The sequence below is a fragment of the Nansenia antarctica genome (assembly GCF_963989245.1).
Source record: "Nansenia antarctica genome assembly, chromosome: 1".
Taxonomy (NCBI): Eukaryota; Metazoa; Chordata; class Actinopteri; order Argentiniformes; family Microstomatidae; genus Nansenia; species Nansenia antarctica.
Window position 1 is genome coordinate 18,420,508 of NC_137674.1, and position 14,372 is coordinate 18,434,879.

General features: G+C 45.8%; 1 protein-coding gene across 1 annotated transcript in view; it reads right to left on the reverse strand.

The window, feature by feature from the left end:
- Positions 1-14,372, reverse strand: part of tjap1 (tight junction associated protein 1 (peripheral)) — a 66,361-nt gene that overhangs the window by 13,204 nt on the left and 38,785 nt on the right. Inside the window, exons 6-7 of the mRNA XM_080544786.1 lie at positions 10,693-10,854; positions 3,104-3,170 (exon numbers count right to left, since the gene is read on the reverse strand). Of these exons, the coding sequence (XP_080400912.1) occupies positions 3,104-3,170; positions 10,693-10,854 (229 nt within the window). The remainder of the gene's footprint in view (positions 1-3,103; positions 3,171-10,692; positions 10,855-14,372) is intronic.

A 14,372-nucleotide genomic window follows, 5' to 3' on the forward strand; every position in this document is an offset into this window, starting at 1 on the left:
GTGTCAGCTGTCAATCTGAATGAAACGGGACCCTATGTTAGGAGAGCCAGGAGGAGCCCACTGCTGACACATAGACATAATGAAGCCAGACTGGAGTTTGCCAAAACCTACCTGGGAAAGCCTAAATCATTCTGGGAGAATGTCCTATGGACAGATGAGACCAGAATAGAGCTTTCTGGTAAAGCACAATCTTAAAGACTGGCTTATTGCTAATCAGTTGTGTGAGCACTAATTACAATGTTATTCTCAATGTTCCATGTAAATCCTGGTACTGTTTAATACTTGTTCCTTTTACTCTGCACTTGTTATTTATATGCCCTGTATTTGTTATATACGTATATATCCTGTATCTTTTAGATTTAGATGTTGTTCATTGTTCATGTATGTCTTACATGCTTTTTCTGAAAATAATATTGTATATAATGTCTAGTAGGCCTAGTTAGTTAATGAGAGCCTATTGCTATACTGCTCTGATCAATTTGCTTGTATACAATGTTTATTTTTATATTTTTTTAGAGAACGGCTTATGACATCTGGCCACAGGGACAACAGTTGAAAAGTAGCCATTTGGCTAACACTGACTCATTTACCAACTGGTTTATTAATGTGTACCGTCCCCGGTCAACAAATATTGTTGTCAACAAATACGAAACGAGGCCTTCAAAGAAAAGAACCCGGCCCCTACAGTCAGACATGGTGGAGGTTCACAGATGTTTTGGGGTTGCTTTGCTGCTTCTGGCACCTGATGCCTTGAAGTTTGCTTTAGGTCATTGTCCTGTTCTTTGCTAGTGTTCAGATGTGATGATACCATGCACACAGTGTGCAACTGGGAAGGAAGCTGGGGTCTGATCAACCCGGGGTCAGATCGACCCCAGCTGGGCCGCCTGGGCGAGGTTGTCTGATGTTGAAAGACCCGAACCACCCAGTGACCCCAGGCTCCATTACTGATGACGCCTCCCAGAGCATCGGTAGGATGGATCTTTCATCTTGGTCTAGGGCCCAGGGTCAGAGAGCTGGGTCTCTGTCAGTGGTCATGGGTTATCCAGGAGTGACAATGACCCAAATCATACTTCAAAAAGCAAAAGCGCTGGAGAGTTCAGAAGAGTCCAGATGTAAATCCTATAGAACACCTGTGGAGCTGATCTCAAAACAGCAGTTGTGGAAAAGGCACCCTTCAAATGTGAGCGACCTGGAGCAGTTGGCAAAAGAAGAGTGGTCCAGAATGTCTAAGAAACTCATTCATGGTTACAGGAAGCGATTGACTTCAGTTATGTTTTCCAAAGGGTAGTAACAAAAAATTAAGTTAATTCATAGATCATTTTGTCCAGTCCATTTTTGGAGTTCTGTTTGGAATGATATCAGATTTGCCTTTTTTTCCTCAGCTTTTTTGTGTTGTTCCAATGCAAACAAAATAAATAAACATGTGAATATTTTTGTTCATGACGTAATCGAGACAATTGGGCGCAATAACTTCAATACCTAAAGCCGCAATCCATAATTAATTAGACAAAACAAACATCATCCCCGTCACATAAAGGGATGAGGTTGGACACACCACTCTCAAACTCAGTCAGTGAAATCAACACGGGAGTTTTATTATATTTATATGGTATTCTATTAATTATATTAAGATATTTTGAAGCTATACTAAATAGGCTTATATTATACATATATATAGGGTTAAATAATAGGGTACCCAAAATGGCTTCATGAATGAACTGATCGTGACTTCAACACAAATGCAACGGAATTCCCCCATGGCAGAAGGGTTTGAAAACGGGATGTGTTTGGAAAGGTGGAGTGGGCGTGAGCATGTTAGAGGAACAGAGTAATCTCCTGGTCAGAGAAAAGAGATTACCCCATCACCAGGCCGCACATCAGGGACGGGGACAAGGACAGCCACACACATACACACAGCCCCACACACACACACACACACACACACACACACACACACACACACACACACACACACACACACACAGGCCCACAGCTCCCCCCCCCCCCCCACACACCACCTGTTCCACCTGTTCCACCGCAAAGCTCTTAGCGGGAGGCATCAACCACCACCCCCTCCCCCTCCCCCCCATCCGATCAGACCATCTCTCCCTTCTACGGGGCGGCTTTTAGGCTAAAGCTTTTCTCACCCGCAAACTGACATGAAAAGGGAATGTTCAGCCAATTTTCTATTTTTCATGGGAAATCAATACTGTTCTAGCACACGTTTGCTACACACGCACACTCAGGCGAGAGCAGTGCACGTACTATACAGCGACATAGGCGCTTGTCTGTGCACGTTGGAAATGGCTGGCTGCCATGGGGGAAACAGCAGAGCTATGAACCTCCCTCTCCCCCAGGGTTACCATGGACGCGGGTGATGGAACGATTTGGCCTTTGAATAGAGACTATTCCCTTGGAAACTAATCCCTTACAGTACTCTGCACCGCGAAAAAAGCTCTAACCAGAGATCCTGCTGGATAATTGTGGTGTGACAGGTGTGGCATAATGAGAGTGGCGGAGGAGAAGAGGAGAAGAGGAGCGACGCTCTTTAGAAGAGAGGATGAAAAAGCACCTGCATGAGGGATCACATCTGACACTAAATAGCTTCACTAAGCTGAAATACTGAGACACACATTGTCCATTGATCATGTGAACACATTGTCTAGGTAAGAATCAGAGGACAATCCAAAAAAAAACATGAAAAAGGTGAGTGAAATGGCTAATCCTCTTCTCTTACTTCAATTTAGCCACTGAGGTTATGGTGAATGGTATTAGCAGACGGGGATTAGCCATTTCAAAGTTGAAAATGTTATGAGCTCCACCATAACCTAGCAAACACACATTTTAATCACCTATATAAAGCCATCCTACCAGGTGCCAATCACTCACGGCAATTCGCTCAGTATCAGGCAGGTGACCAATCGACTACATCCTTAAAGGTACATACATGACAAAATCCAAAAAGGTAAACAAAATGTTTCATAAAACATATTTCATAATACTCCACACACACAAAAAACACAAAATATCTCATTAATCGATTTTCTTAACCAAACTCAAAAAGGCCTTAAGATGGCTCCAACAGTGAGAGGTGAAAGGTTACCAGGGCGTGAAGTTTCTCCTCCAGGTCTTGGTTGGCTCTCTGCGAGGCGGTGTAGCTGTTCTGCAGTCTGAGGGGGACAGAGACAAGACAAAAAACAAGACGGGTTTCAGTTAACATTCCGGCCAGTACCACATAGAAAGATTAGATAGCCACAGACGCTAGGCGGTTTACAGAGAGTGGAAATGTTCCCAGTGTTCTAGAACATTAGCACTATGGTAATAAGAGAACTCTGAACCCCCAGCTCAACTGCTTTATCTCGCTTCTCGCTTCTCTCTTCTCCACAATCATAGTTCAGATTCGGCTGCTGTCGCTTCATGTGCATCTTGGCTCCGGCTGGCTTGTCATATGAACAAACAAACGGGCCGTATATTCAGAGTTACTGCCGTAATAAGGCACCATATAATGGGCACATTCCGAGGTAAAAAGTAGGCATGCTGTTCTTTTGGCAGTCTTCTGTGTTAGATTAGCTTTTTTTTCACCACGTTTACTTTTTTCTTTTTCTTTTAGAAGCGTGGTAGGAATCCTTTCAGAGCACTTAACGAAACCATCACGACATCGCTGGCGTCGCTTCTCAACAGGTTAGGCGTTCAGCACAAATTACAAGAAAAGCGAGGATCGAGAGGGGGGAAAGGGGTGTTTGAATTAAACCCATTTCAATAAGGCCAATGGCAATTATTTTTCCACTATATCTACTGCCTCCTAAATTGGCTAGATACATGCTTTCTCTCTGAATGAAAAGCTGTGGATTTTATGTAAATGCAATTATGCTGTAAAGATTCAAAAGCCTAAACCAGTGGCATACTGTGCAGGACATATTCAGTTGATACAAATAGCCCTGCAGGCATTAATGTTCTGGAGGGAAAATGCCTCCAAGTCCTGATTGTGCTCAATTACTGTCACAATCACCGCAATCATCATCACCAATCACTCTCACAATGTGATGTAATGGAGTGGATAACAAAGACAAAATATCTAAAGACGTTAGCCACCGCCAGGACGTTGTACAAAAGGGTCCTAAGTATGAAGGCCATGGTGGACCTCCAGCACGAACTTTACCTCCGGCTTTCAATAAAAAACCTTGTCAACAAAATTGCACTTCTGAAGTTTATCGAAACGTCCAAATCATATGCACATCAACAACCAGTTGTTTTTTTGCGGATGACGAAAATCGTCGTTGCTCAGGGTGCGAACCTTTCTCTGCCCTTTTCACAGCTGTCGTTTGATGTCTGGATGCACGTTGTGGCCACGGTCTCGCCAAATCGCGTCTGTCAGACAGGTCTGGGACTCGCCATAGTCACATTTGGATCAGACTGATGTCAGATCAGTATGTCCCCACTCCGCAGGTGGACGAGCATGCGTTGTATTCTGATCTCTTTTATTAAGCAAAGTCACATGAGCGCAGAGAGAAAATAGCAGACAAAAAGCAAAAAGACCCTTCCTGTCAGAGGGGCAAGCATTATATATCTGTTTCCTGCCTGATGATGTCCCTATTCTTGCTTGACCAATCAGAATCAGGAAGGGAAGCTTTGCTCCAGAGCCAGATTCCTCAGCATGCAGAAAGACTGTGTGTGTGTGTGTGTGTGTGTGTGTGTGTGTGCGTGTATACGCGTGTGTGCTCGTGTGTGTGTGCGTGAGTGAGTGAGTGTTCATCTGTCCATGCAAATGCCAACATGTTATAAGCCTAGCCTCTGGCACAATGGCCAATTGATAGATCCATCGATAGAGCGATATTATTGCAAACAGAACACACACTGGTGTAACCTTGTCCTGATGACCCTAGGACTCTGAATAGCTCTCGTGATGTCCAGTGTGTATGGACGTTGTGATTTACACTCCAAACACCTGGCTAGGAAAAGAACGTTAAAATCCCTCATCACAGTCCTCAAATACAGCTAACACCCTCACTGCCCTCTCTCAGCCTACCTCAAATACAGCTAACACCCCTCACTACCCTCTCAGCCTACCTCAAATACAGCTAACACCCCTCACTGCCCTCTCAGCCCCCCTCTAATACAGCTAACACCCTCACTGCCCTCTCAGCCTACCTCAAATACAGCTAACACCCTCACTGCCCTCTCAGCCTACCTCAAATACAGCTAACACCCTCACTGCCCTCTCAGCCCCCCTCAAATACAGCTAACACCCTCACTGCCCTCTCAGCCCCCCTCAAATACAGCTAACACCCTCACTGCCCTCTCAGCCTACCTCAAATACAGCTAACACCCTCACTGCCCTCTCTCAGCCTACCTCAAATACAGCGAACACCCTCACTGCCCTCTCAGTCCACCTCAAATACAGCTAACACCCTCACTGCCCTCTCTCAGCCCCCCTGAAATACAGCTAACACCCTCACTACCCTCTCAGTCCACCTCAAATACAGCTAACACCCTCACTGCCCTCTCTCAGTCCACCTCAAATACAGCTAACACCCTCACTGCCCTCTCAGCCCCCCTCAAATACAGCTAACACCCTCACTGCCCTCTCTCAGCCCACCCTCATCCCCCAATCATCAGAAAGGCGTCCCCGCCATTCAACCGGTTGATTTCCGTCGCTTTGCCACAATCCAGAATTAATAAACACCAATCATAATAAACACATCAATGAGACTGCAGGCCATGTGGAAGAGCTCAGAGAAGAGAGAGAGACTGACTAGCGCTGATAGGACGCTAAATGAACAGAGCCACTTCAAGTCACTTGAAGATTTCCCACCGAAAAAGTCAGATTGAACAGTTTGACAGATGCATACAAATTAAATCAAGTCCTAAGAGAGGAAGTCAAAATGTGAGGGTTGTTCCTGGGTTGGGGTACATTTTATATATTATATCTGTATATCTATCTATCTATCTATATGTTACAGTACATGTGGGAATACAGTACATGTGGGAAAACTAGGGTTAGGGTTAGGTGCTAGGGTGACTTGGTACATGCTGGCATGTCTAACCCTAACCCTAACCTTAACCCTAACCTTAACCCTAGCACCTAACCCTACGCCTAGTTTTCCCACATGTACCGTATTCCCACATGTACCGTAACATATATACTAAATCGTAATCATAATTACTACAATTAGCTTTTTCATTCCCAAAGCCTTTTCCCCACACAGACATCTGTACCCCAAAAGCATTTGTGTGACTTTGTTGTGTGCTGGATGATAAACAGATACAACACACATTCATTATGATGCTAATCTGAAGCAACTGAAGCATTATCTTCACTGAGGCTGCGTTGAGATGTGTGATCTAGGACAGGACGTACAGATGGGCCACCACATGCCGTATAGGACCCTCATTCTTAGATTCATGATGGAAAAACTCTGGGGATAATTCAATGCGACTGCCGACACAGAGCCAAAACCAGTAAGAGACGCCGCTTGATTGGAGATAAACCACCATGATTGCTTTTGAATTCCACACACACAGGGGATTTCAAACAACCTGCCATAAGGGTTTCCTTCGAATCAGACTTAACTACTTTTTACATTCCTAGAGCTGGAACCCCAAACAGCTAAAGGCAGTCGTCGTCGTTCCCCCCCCCCCCCCCCCCCCTACACTCATGTTGACAGCAAAACAAATACATAAAATAAAATGACAGATTTACATCAAAACAATAGGAAATGCCTCGAGCGTAAATACAAATGGACGCAACAAATTAAAGATGAAAATGATCATTTGGTTGTTTGGAGAAAAAGAATATCACTAGAATGCAGATACGGGGGAAATGGGTTGCCGAGTTCTCTTGAACTCACTGACTGCCAAAGAACTCCAGAACACTCCCCACCTAGGGTCAAGTGTTCTATGTGGTCGGTGTTTACCTAGCAACAATACTTTGATACAAAATGAAGCATCATCATAAATGACGCATTTTTGGGTGAGTAAAGTCAGCCCACTCCAGCGATAGCTGCGTGTCCTCGTTTCTGTGGAGCGGTTTGAGCAGAAGTGCTGCTGTGCCCTCAGTGTGGTGTGGAAACTCATTGATCATTACCGTGCCACTTCATAATTGCATTACCTTTACAGTCTCATTACAGAGAGTCTCTGAGAGTTTCTCGTCTCATTAAAAGATGGATTTATGCATACCCTGGACCCACTACACCATTGTCATGTTGTTGCCCACTTTCTTTTTTCAAACCTGCAATCGGGCAGACGCATTAAAAGTGTTACAACGGCAGACTCTTCTGCTAACAAGTTTTAAAGTGTACTGGACTTTTTTGAAGAAAAAAAAAAACATTCTTCATTCAACACGATCTGACGAGCTACAGCGAGTACACAGCTGGGAGTCGCTCTGCCTTTTACTTGAATGTGGACTCAGCGAGATGATATAACCACGGGAGGACTTCTGAGATGTTTCAGATGCGCCCAAGCAAGATGTTACACTCCTACCCTTAAAAACACACAGCGAGCCTCAACTTCAGCGGCGCGTGTGCGTTTCATTTCGGCGCCCGCGTTAACGGCTTAAAGCAGCCACGCGGCGCGCGTGACGCGCGTCTCACGCTGGCTGCCGCGGCACGCCATCTAGAGATTAGGAGTCCCGCCTATTTTTTCCCGCGTGCCGCGCGCGTCGCGGGCGAAACTCGATGTACGAAGACAGGGCTGGCGGTAGCAGCTCCGCAGTTAGAGCCACAGAAGAAAAAACGTGAACAGTGTGGAAGCCGCAACAGTTCCGCCACGCACGTGCGCTGCTGAGGTAGACGCTTGCTGTCTGTTTGAGGGGTTAGTGATTCTATAGGGGACAACATGACAAATGGCAGACAAAAAAAGCTCGGTGAGTGAATTGTATTACATTTTTGTTCGAGTTCTCTCTTCCGTAAGTCTCCCCGCTGTTTTGTGGCTTCATATCGATGAGTCTACCTTTAGGAATCAACTTGACTGACGCGAGTAGATGGATATAAGGAGAGTCCATTGATTTCTCGAGTAAGAGCTGGTCGGTGGGTTGCAGGTGTATCACCAGGGAACACAGAATAATAAATGGCTGTAAAATCCTTGCTGCTGCTGCTGATGCTTAAGGGGTTTCGAAGGAACCAGACCGCTCTATCACAAGACCTCTAATAAACCCCGTCGTCGGAATGGGAAAAAAACAAACAACTAAATAATCAGTTGACTCGCTAGGCACAGCTCTGTTGGTGTTGCACGACCATAAGTCAGCACTTTCTCTCTTTCTGTCTCTTTGAATCAATTCAGAAAAGGACTTGAGGGAAAGCGGCGGTAGAGGATGGCGTTGTGTCTAGCGAGAGCTGACAGAAGGAGTGTGACAGGGACATGAAGACAACTCGGGATGAGTCGTCTGAAAAACAACTGGATGAACTGTACATAAACAGCATTCACTTCCTGACATACAAGAATGGTATTGTGACAGAAACTTCACTTATTTATATCCAGCCCTCACTTATGGGTCTATTCACGTAGGCTACACAGAATGTTGAGCCTCTGGATAGCTTATTATGTAACACCGACTGTTGTGTTCATGTACCGGTATTTATGACGTAATGTGTCATCTCACGGAGGTGTGTCCTCACAGGTGTTGCCTATTCAATCAAACCTACCTGTCTATTTAATGGCTGACATGCACCATTGTGTTTGTAAGACTTGACAAAGGCTACGGCCGAAACCGTTAATAAATATAGACTTTTTGCATCTGGAACGAGAGTGTGCGGCTTCTACTTTATCCTTTAGAAACTTAACTAACATTTTGGGGCCACACCATACATGAAGTTGCCCTAGATCTGCGTAGTAAATACTCTATGAACTAAACTGCTGTTAAACAGAACATTAGTAGTTGCATAGTAATGGAGTGTTATTACAGTGTTATTACACAAAGAAGTAAGGATTGTTTTCCTGTGTATGAACACAAACCACCCATCACCACATACAGTACCATGTGATAACCACATACAGTACCATGTGATCACCACATACAGTACCATGTGATCACCACAGTACTATGTAAGAACAAGGGGTGCAACGGTTCACAAAAACTTCGGTTCGGTACGTACCTCGGTTTTTAAGTCAGTAAGTAAGTACGTTTTTTTGCATGTGTAGTACAACGCTGCATTTGTTCGGTTCACACACAAACCAAACCGAAAGACCTGTACCGAAGATTTCGCTACGAATACGTGAACCGTTACACCCCTAGTAATAACACAGGTGTTTCAAAGCTGGTACTAGTCACTACAGCATTAATACTACACAAGTACAGGAGCAACCTCATTCCGATTATACGGTACTTAGATACCTAGTCTCACACAACCATACCTCTAAATCTACGTTCTCACACCTCTTTCGGAGGTCCGGAAACGTTTCTCTTAGCTGATCTGGCTAGGATCGAACTGGACGGAGCAATGGGAGAATGTTCTTGCAATTTCATTGGATGTTACATTCCAAGAACACTTTCCCCACATGCCCGTAGAACGGTTGCTTGTTGTTATGTGTGTCTTCTTTTACGACCGGGGGAGGATTATTTAGCAGAGAAGATGTTGCCTACGCTAGCTTGTGACATTGAAGAAAATGAAAGAAAACATGGAAAAAAAAGAATTCTCTTTTCTTGAGCTGTGCCCGAGCATGGTATTTTATCGGTTTATCGGTTTGTGGCGTAGCTACTTTCTGCGAAGGATTTCACCAGGCGTTCTGAAGTAGGAAGACCTGGTCTCAACCAGGTTACACCTCATGTTACCTCACCCCAACCCCCCACAACGCTCTGCAACAGATAACTCAACATGCACCGGTGGTTTGACAGAACGAAGGTAACAGCGAGATTCATAATCAGACGGCTAAGCTCTCATTAATTCAACGGCTTTGATCAGATTCATTAAAAATGGATTGCCAGGGAAGGTTTTCATTTCATCTTTCTCTGTTGAAACATGTGCTGGAGAGGAGGTAGCATGGTGTGTGGTATAAGAGGAGGTAGCATGGTGTGAGCTATAAGAGGAGGTACATGGTGTGAGGTATAAGAGGAGGTACATGGTGTGCATGCCTTTTTCCTGCTGTCCCCCGCTGGATATTTCGATGCAAATGAAGCATGATGCGTATCGAAGTGCCGCTTTATATTTGACCGTTTCATCGATGCAATTTTATCATTGCATATTAGACATACCGCAGATCCTGCGATCTCCACAAATGCAAATTCCTCTGTCCACGCAGCCTGGAATGCACGGTAATCATCGTCTTTTTTTCTTTTTGCCATCTTTCTCGTTACAAGGGTTGAAGCGTATAAGCTAGTTCACTATCTGATCAAATTGTTTTTTATTTATTCACCTTTACAACGACCTCTGACACTCTCGCGAGACATTGGTTCCCGACCCGACCCACGGGTCCCGTGAAGAGTCCCGTGAAATTTAACTTCAAAACTCATTTCTGTTTACTTTAAAATGACACAGTATTATTACGCAATATCACAAGTATTTTAAAATCAGTTCCAAACAGAAATTGTTTTTTCAACTTTTTTTATTTTATTTTACTTTTCAACCCAATTGTCTGAGAGACATATGCCGTCACCGGAAGAGCCATATATGGCTCGCGAGCCATAGGTTCCCGACCGCTGGTATAGACTATGGTCATTTGACCCCCGAGGCGGCTCTTATAGCTGGTAAAAAAAGTCACCTGCGGAACTTGTCTCTCATCTTCTCCAGGTCGTCGCGCGTGCGGCCCATCTCCGCCTGCATGTAGTGGCGGCTGGTCTCGAACTCCGTCTCCATGGCCTCCATCTTGTGGGTGGTGTGGGAGAGGCGTCTTCGCAGGTCTTCATTCTGCTGCTGCAGGATCCTGGGAGGGGGGAGGGGGGGCAACACACGCAGAGCAGGTGATAAGACACACAATATGTGACACCAGCTGGTGAAATCATAAACCAAGTAAAAAAAAAATAGTTTACATAGTCTGAAACTACAGATTGTCAGCTTTCGAATGATGTGTCATACATTGAAATCGGAAAAAGATTCAAGACGACAGGCGTATTTGAATGTTGGTGCAACTACGTGTGGAACACACAGGTGTTACTACACCGACACAGGCAGACAGACAGACAGACAGAGAGAGAGAGAGAAAGAGAGAGAGAGAGAGAGAGAGAGAGAGAGAGAGAGAGAGAGAGCCACGAGCCCAACATGCTTCAGCCACAGAACTTGATCGGACCGTGATCGGTCAGTAATGACTCATTTTTAAGCGTTCGAAAAAAGAATAAATACCGTAAAAAAATAGCGAAGGGTGAAAATGAGAACACTACTCGGGGTATGAGAGGGAGAAAAAAAAATACTAAATATGGGTATGAGAGAGAGAGAGTTGGTGGTTTGCAGGTGTACGTATGGGTGAGTGTGTATAAATGACTCTTTTGTGTATTGTGTATTTGAGTGGACGAGTGAATTGTCATGTGTTTGCACACAAGGGTACAAGAGACAGAGAGAATGTGCGTGTGTGTGCGTGTGTGTATGCGTCTGCATGTGTGTGTTTGTGTGTGTGTGTATGCGTCTGTGTGTGTGCGTGTGTGTGTTTGTGTGTGTGTGTATGCGTCTGCGTGTGTTTGTGTGGGTGTGTATGCGTCTGCGTGTGTGTGTTTGTGTGGGTGTATGTATGCGTCTGCGTGTGTGTGTTTGTGTGGGTGTGTATGTGTCTGCGTGTGTGTGTTTGTGTGTGTGTTTGTGTGGGTGAGTATGCGTCTGTGTGTGTGCTTGTGTGTTTGTGTGGGTGTGTGTATGCGTCTGCGTGTACGTGTGTGCGTGCACGCCTGTCCCTCGGGTGGATGGCTGTGTCATGATTCGGTCGTCCGGGGTCCGCCTGCAGAGTTTAATGGGAGCAGCTGTCTTGTATGTCGGGGGGGAAGGGGGGGGGGGAGCAGCTGCCATGGGGACAGGACACATCTGCTGGCTGCCAGAACCCACCAGCCCAGCGTCCCTGGTCCTGTCACTACGCAGCGTACCGTGCTGCCTCCGCCCGCCTGGCCTGGTGCTGCACACACACACACCCACCTCGTTTAAAAACCAACTGTGTTTTCTCTCTCTGAAACAATCTGCCTCCTCAGATAGACTTTTATACCCTGGAGAAACACACCACCAGTTAGCAGTAGTGAGACCACAGAGGAGTCATGTGACTGACCCATCCAATCATCTGAATGAGCGACCCAACAGATTGCTAAAGAAGAAAACGCTAGGAGGGAGGAGAGGAGGAGGGAGAGGGAAGAGATAGAAAATGTGTTTTGGGCGAAGACAAAAGCAGTTCACAGCCCTGTCGGCTGTGGCATTACGAGGCCAAGTTTCCTGACCGAGAAGGCTCAGGTGAGGTAGCGAAGGCCAGGTAAATAATAATAACAATAATAATAATAACTTTTATTTGTATAGCACTTTCCCTGCAAACGTTGCAGCTCAAAGTGCTTTAGATTTTAGATCTTTTAAATGATTGGGCTGGGGACACTCACAACATTAGATTAGATTCATCCTTTTTGTCATTGCAGAGTACAACAAAATGTTTTGGGTCTTTTTTCTCTAGGCACAGGGTCAGCCATAGTCAGCGCCCCTGGAGCAATTAGGGGTTAAGTGCCTTGCTTCCCCTGCCGTACCATGAATCATTGATGTTCCTTTTATATACTTGATTCTGTTTTGGAGCAGGTGGTTGATTGGTAGTCTGGCGTGCGCACGCGTGTACGTGTATTATACCTTCCCTCTTCTTCCTCTTTCTTTGAGGCAGTGCCTTGCTCAAGGGCACAAGGGCAGCGGTAGGCACCTTAGATATGATGCCATCGTCAGTGCCCCTGGAGCGTTTAGGGGTTAAGTGCCTTGCTCAAGGGCAGTGGTAGGCACCTTAGATATGACGCCAGCAACCCTGCCCAGTCACCAGCTCACATGAGCTGCCCTGCACTCCCCTCCTGAGGCGGCGATCGAACCAGCGACTTTCCGATTGCTAGCCAGCCGCTCTAACCTCTAGGCTACTTGCCCCCCCCCCCCCAACATCCAGGTGCTCAGCCCTCTGACAGATCATGACAGGATGTGGAATCAAATAAGTCCCAGCGCAACTGTCCCTTCTCGGCTTTCAGCCACAGCAAACCACAGCACATCAACCCCCCCCCCCCAACATAACAGCTTGCAGATACTAAATCTTTAATCGAAAGAAGGTCTCACCCCCGACACCCCCTAAGGAAGAAGGGGGAGCCCTCTTCACCAGGTCTAGGAAGGTCTCTGGTTCGATCCCCGCCTCAGGAGGGAGCTGCACGTGAGCCGGTGACTGGGCAGGGTTGCTGGCATCATATCTAAGAGGCTTACTGCAGCCGATGTGCCCTTGAGCAAGGCACTTAACCCCTAAACGCTCCAGGGGCACTGACGATGGCATCATATCTAAGGTGCCTACCGCTGCCCTTGTGGCCTTGAGCAAGGCACTGCCTCAAAGAAAGAAGGAAGAAGAGGGAAGGTAATAATACACATACACGCGTGCGCACGCCAGACTACCAATCAAACCTGCCCCAAAACAGAATCAAGTTTATAAAAGGAACATCAATGATTCATGGTACGGCAGGGGAGGCAGCGGAGGCCAATGTTTTATTCTATAAATACACCCAGGATCTCTTCCAAGGCGCCGGGGCTGAGTAATGGACAGGAAATAGGTACTTGGCACAGTCAGAGGGCTACCGACCGTCACGGTTGACTTGGGTGTTTGTGTGTCTACATGCACATATGTTCATAGCTGATAATGACATGGAACATGTCAAACGCTCAGGCCTATTGAAATGTGAAATGTCAGAGTAGGAATGTGTGTGTGTGTGGATAAGAGACCAGGCTTATGTCTTGGGTAAAGCATCGCTAAGACAACCTAATCCATCACATTGCACTGGGTAAATAGAAGCTGTGAGGATTCTTTTTTTTTTACGAGTTATGGAACTATGATTGGTGAGTAAAACCCAAATGCCAGCTAGCAACTACATTTGAAGAACAGTATCTAGTATCTGTACCTTCCAATCAGAAGCTAGGATGCTTTAGCACTTGAGTGCAACAGCAAAGTGAGCATGTCAAAGGCATAAAAAGGTGCCCCGACAATTCCAGTATCTGGTACCTGAGTGCAGAGAGGTTTACTTAAGGGATGTGTTACTAAGAGCTCTGACAACCTGGCAGGCACATTGAAATGCTCTACGGGAGCCCAGACACAGGAGAGGGGGGGGGGGGGCAGAGGCACATTGGGGGGAAATAACTGCGATAAGAGAAAATAGTCGTTCTCAAACTCTCAAAAAGTAATTTGAAAGAGCGAGATTGGAAAATGCATTTTCAATTTACTTGTAAAAACACATTGGCAGAGGTTCTGGGGTTTTA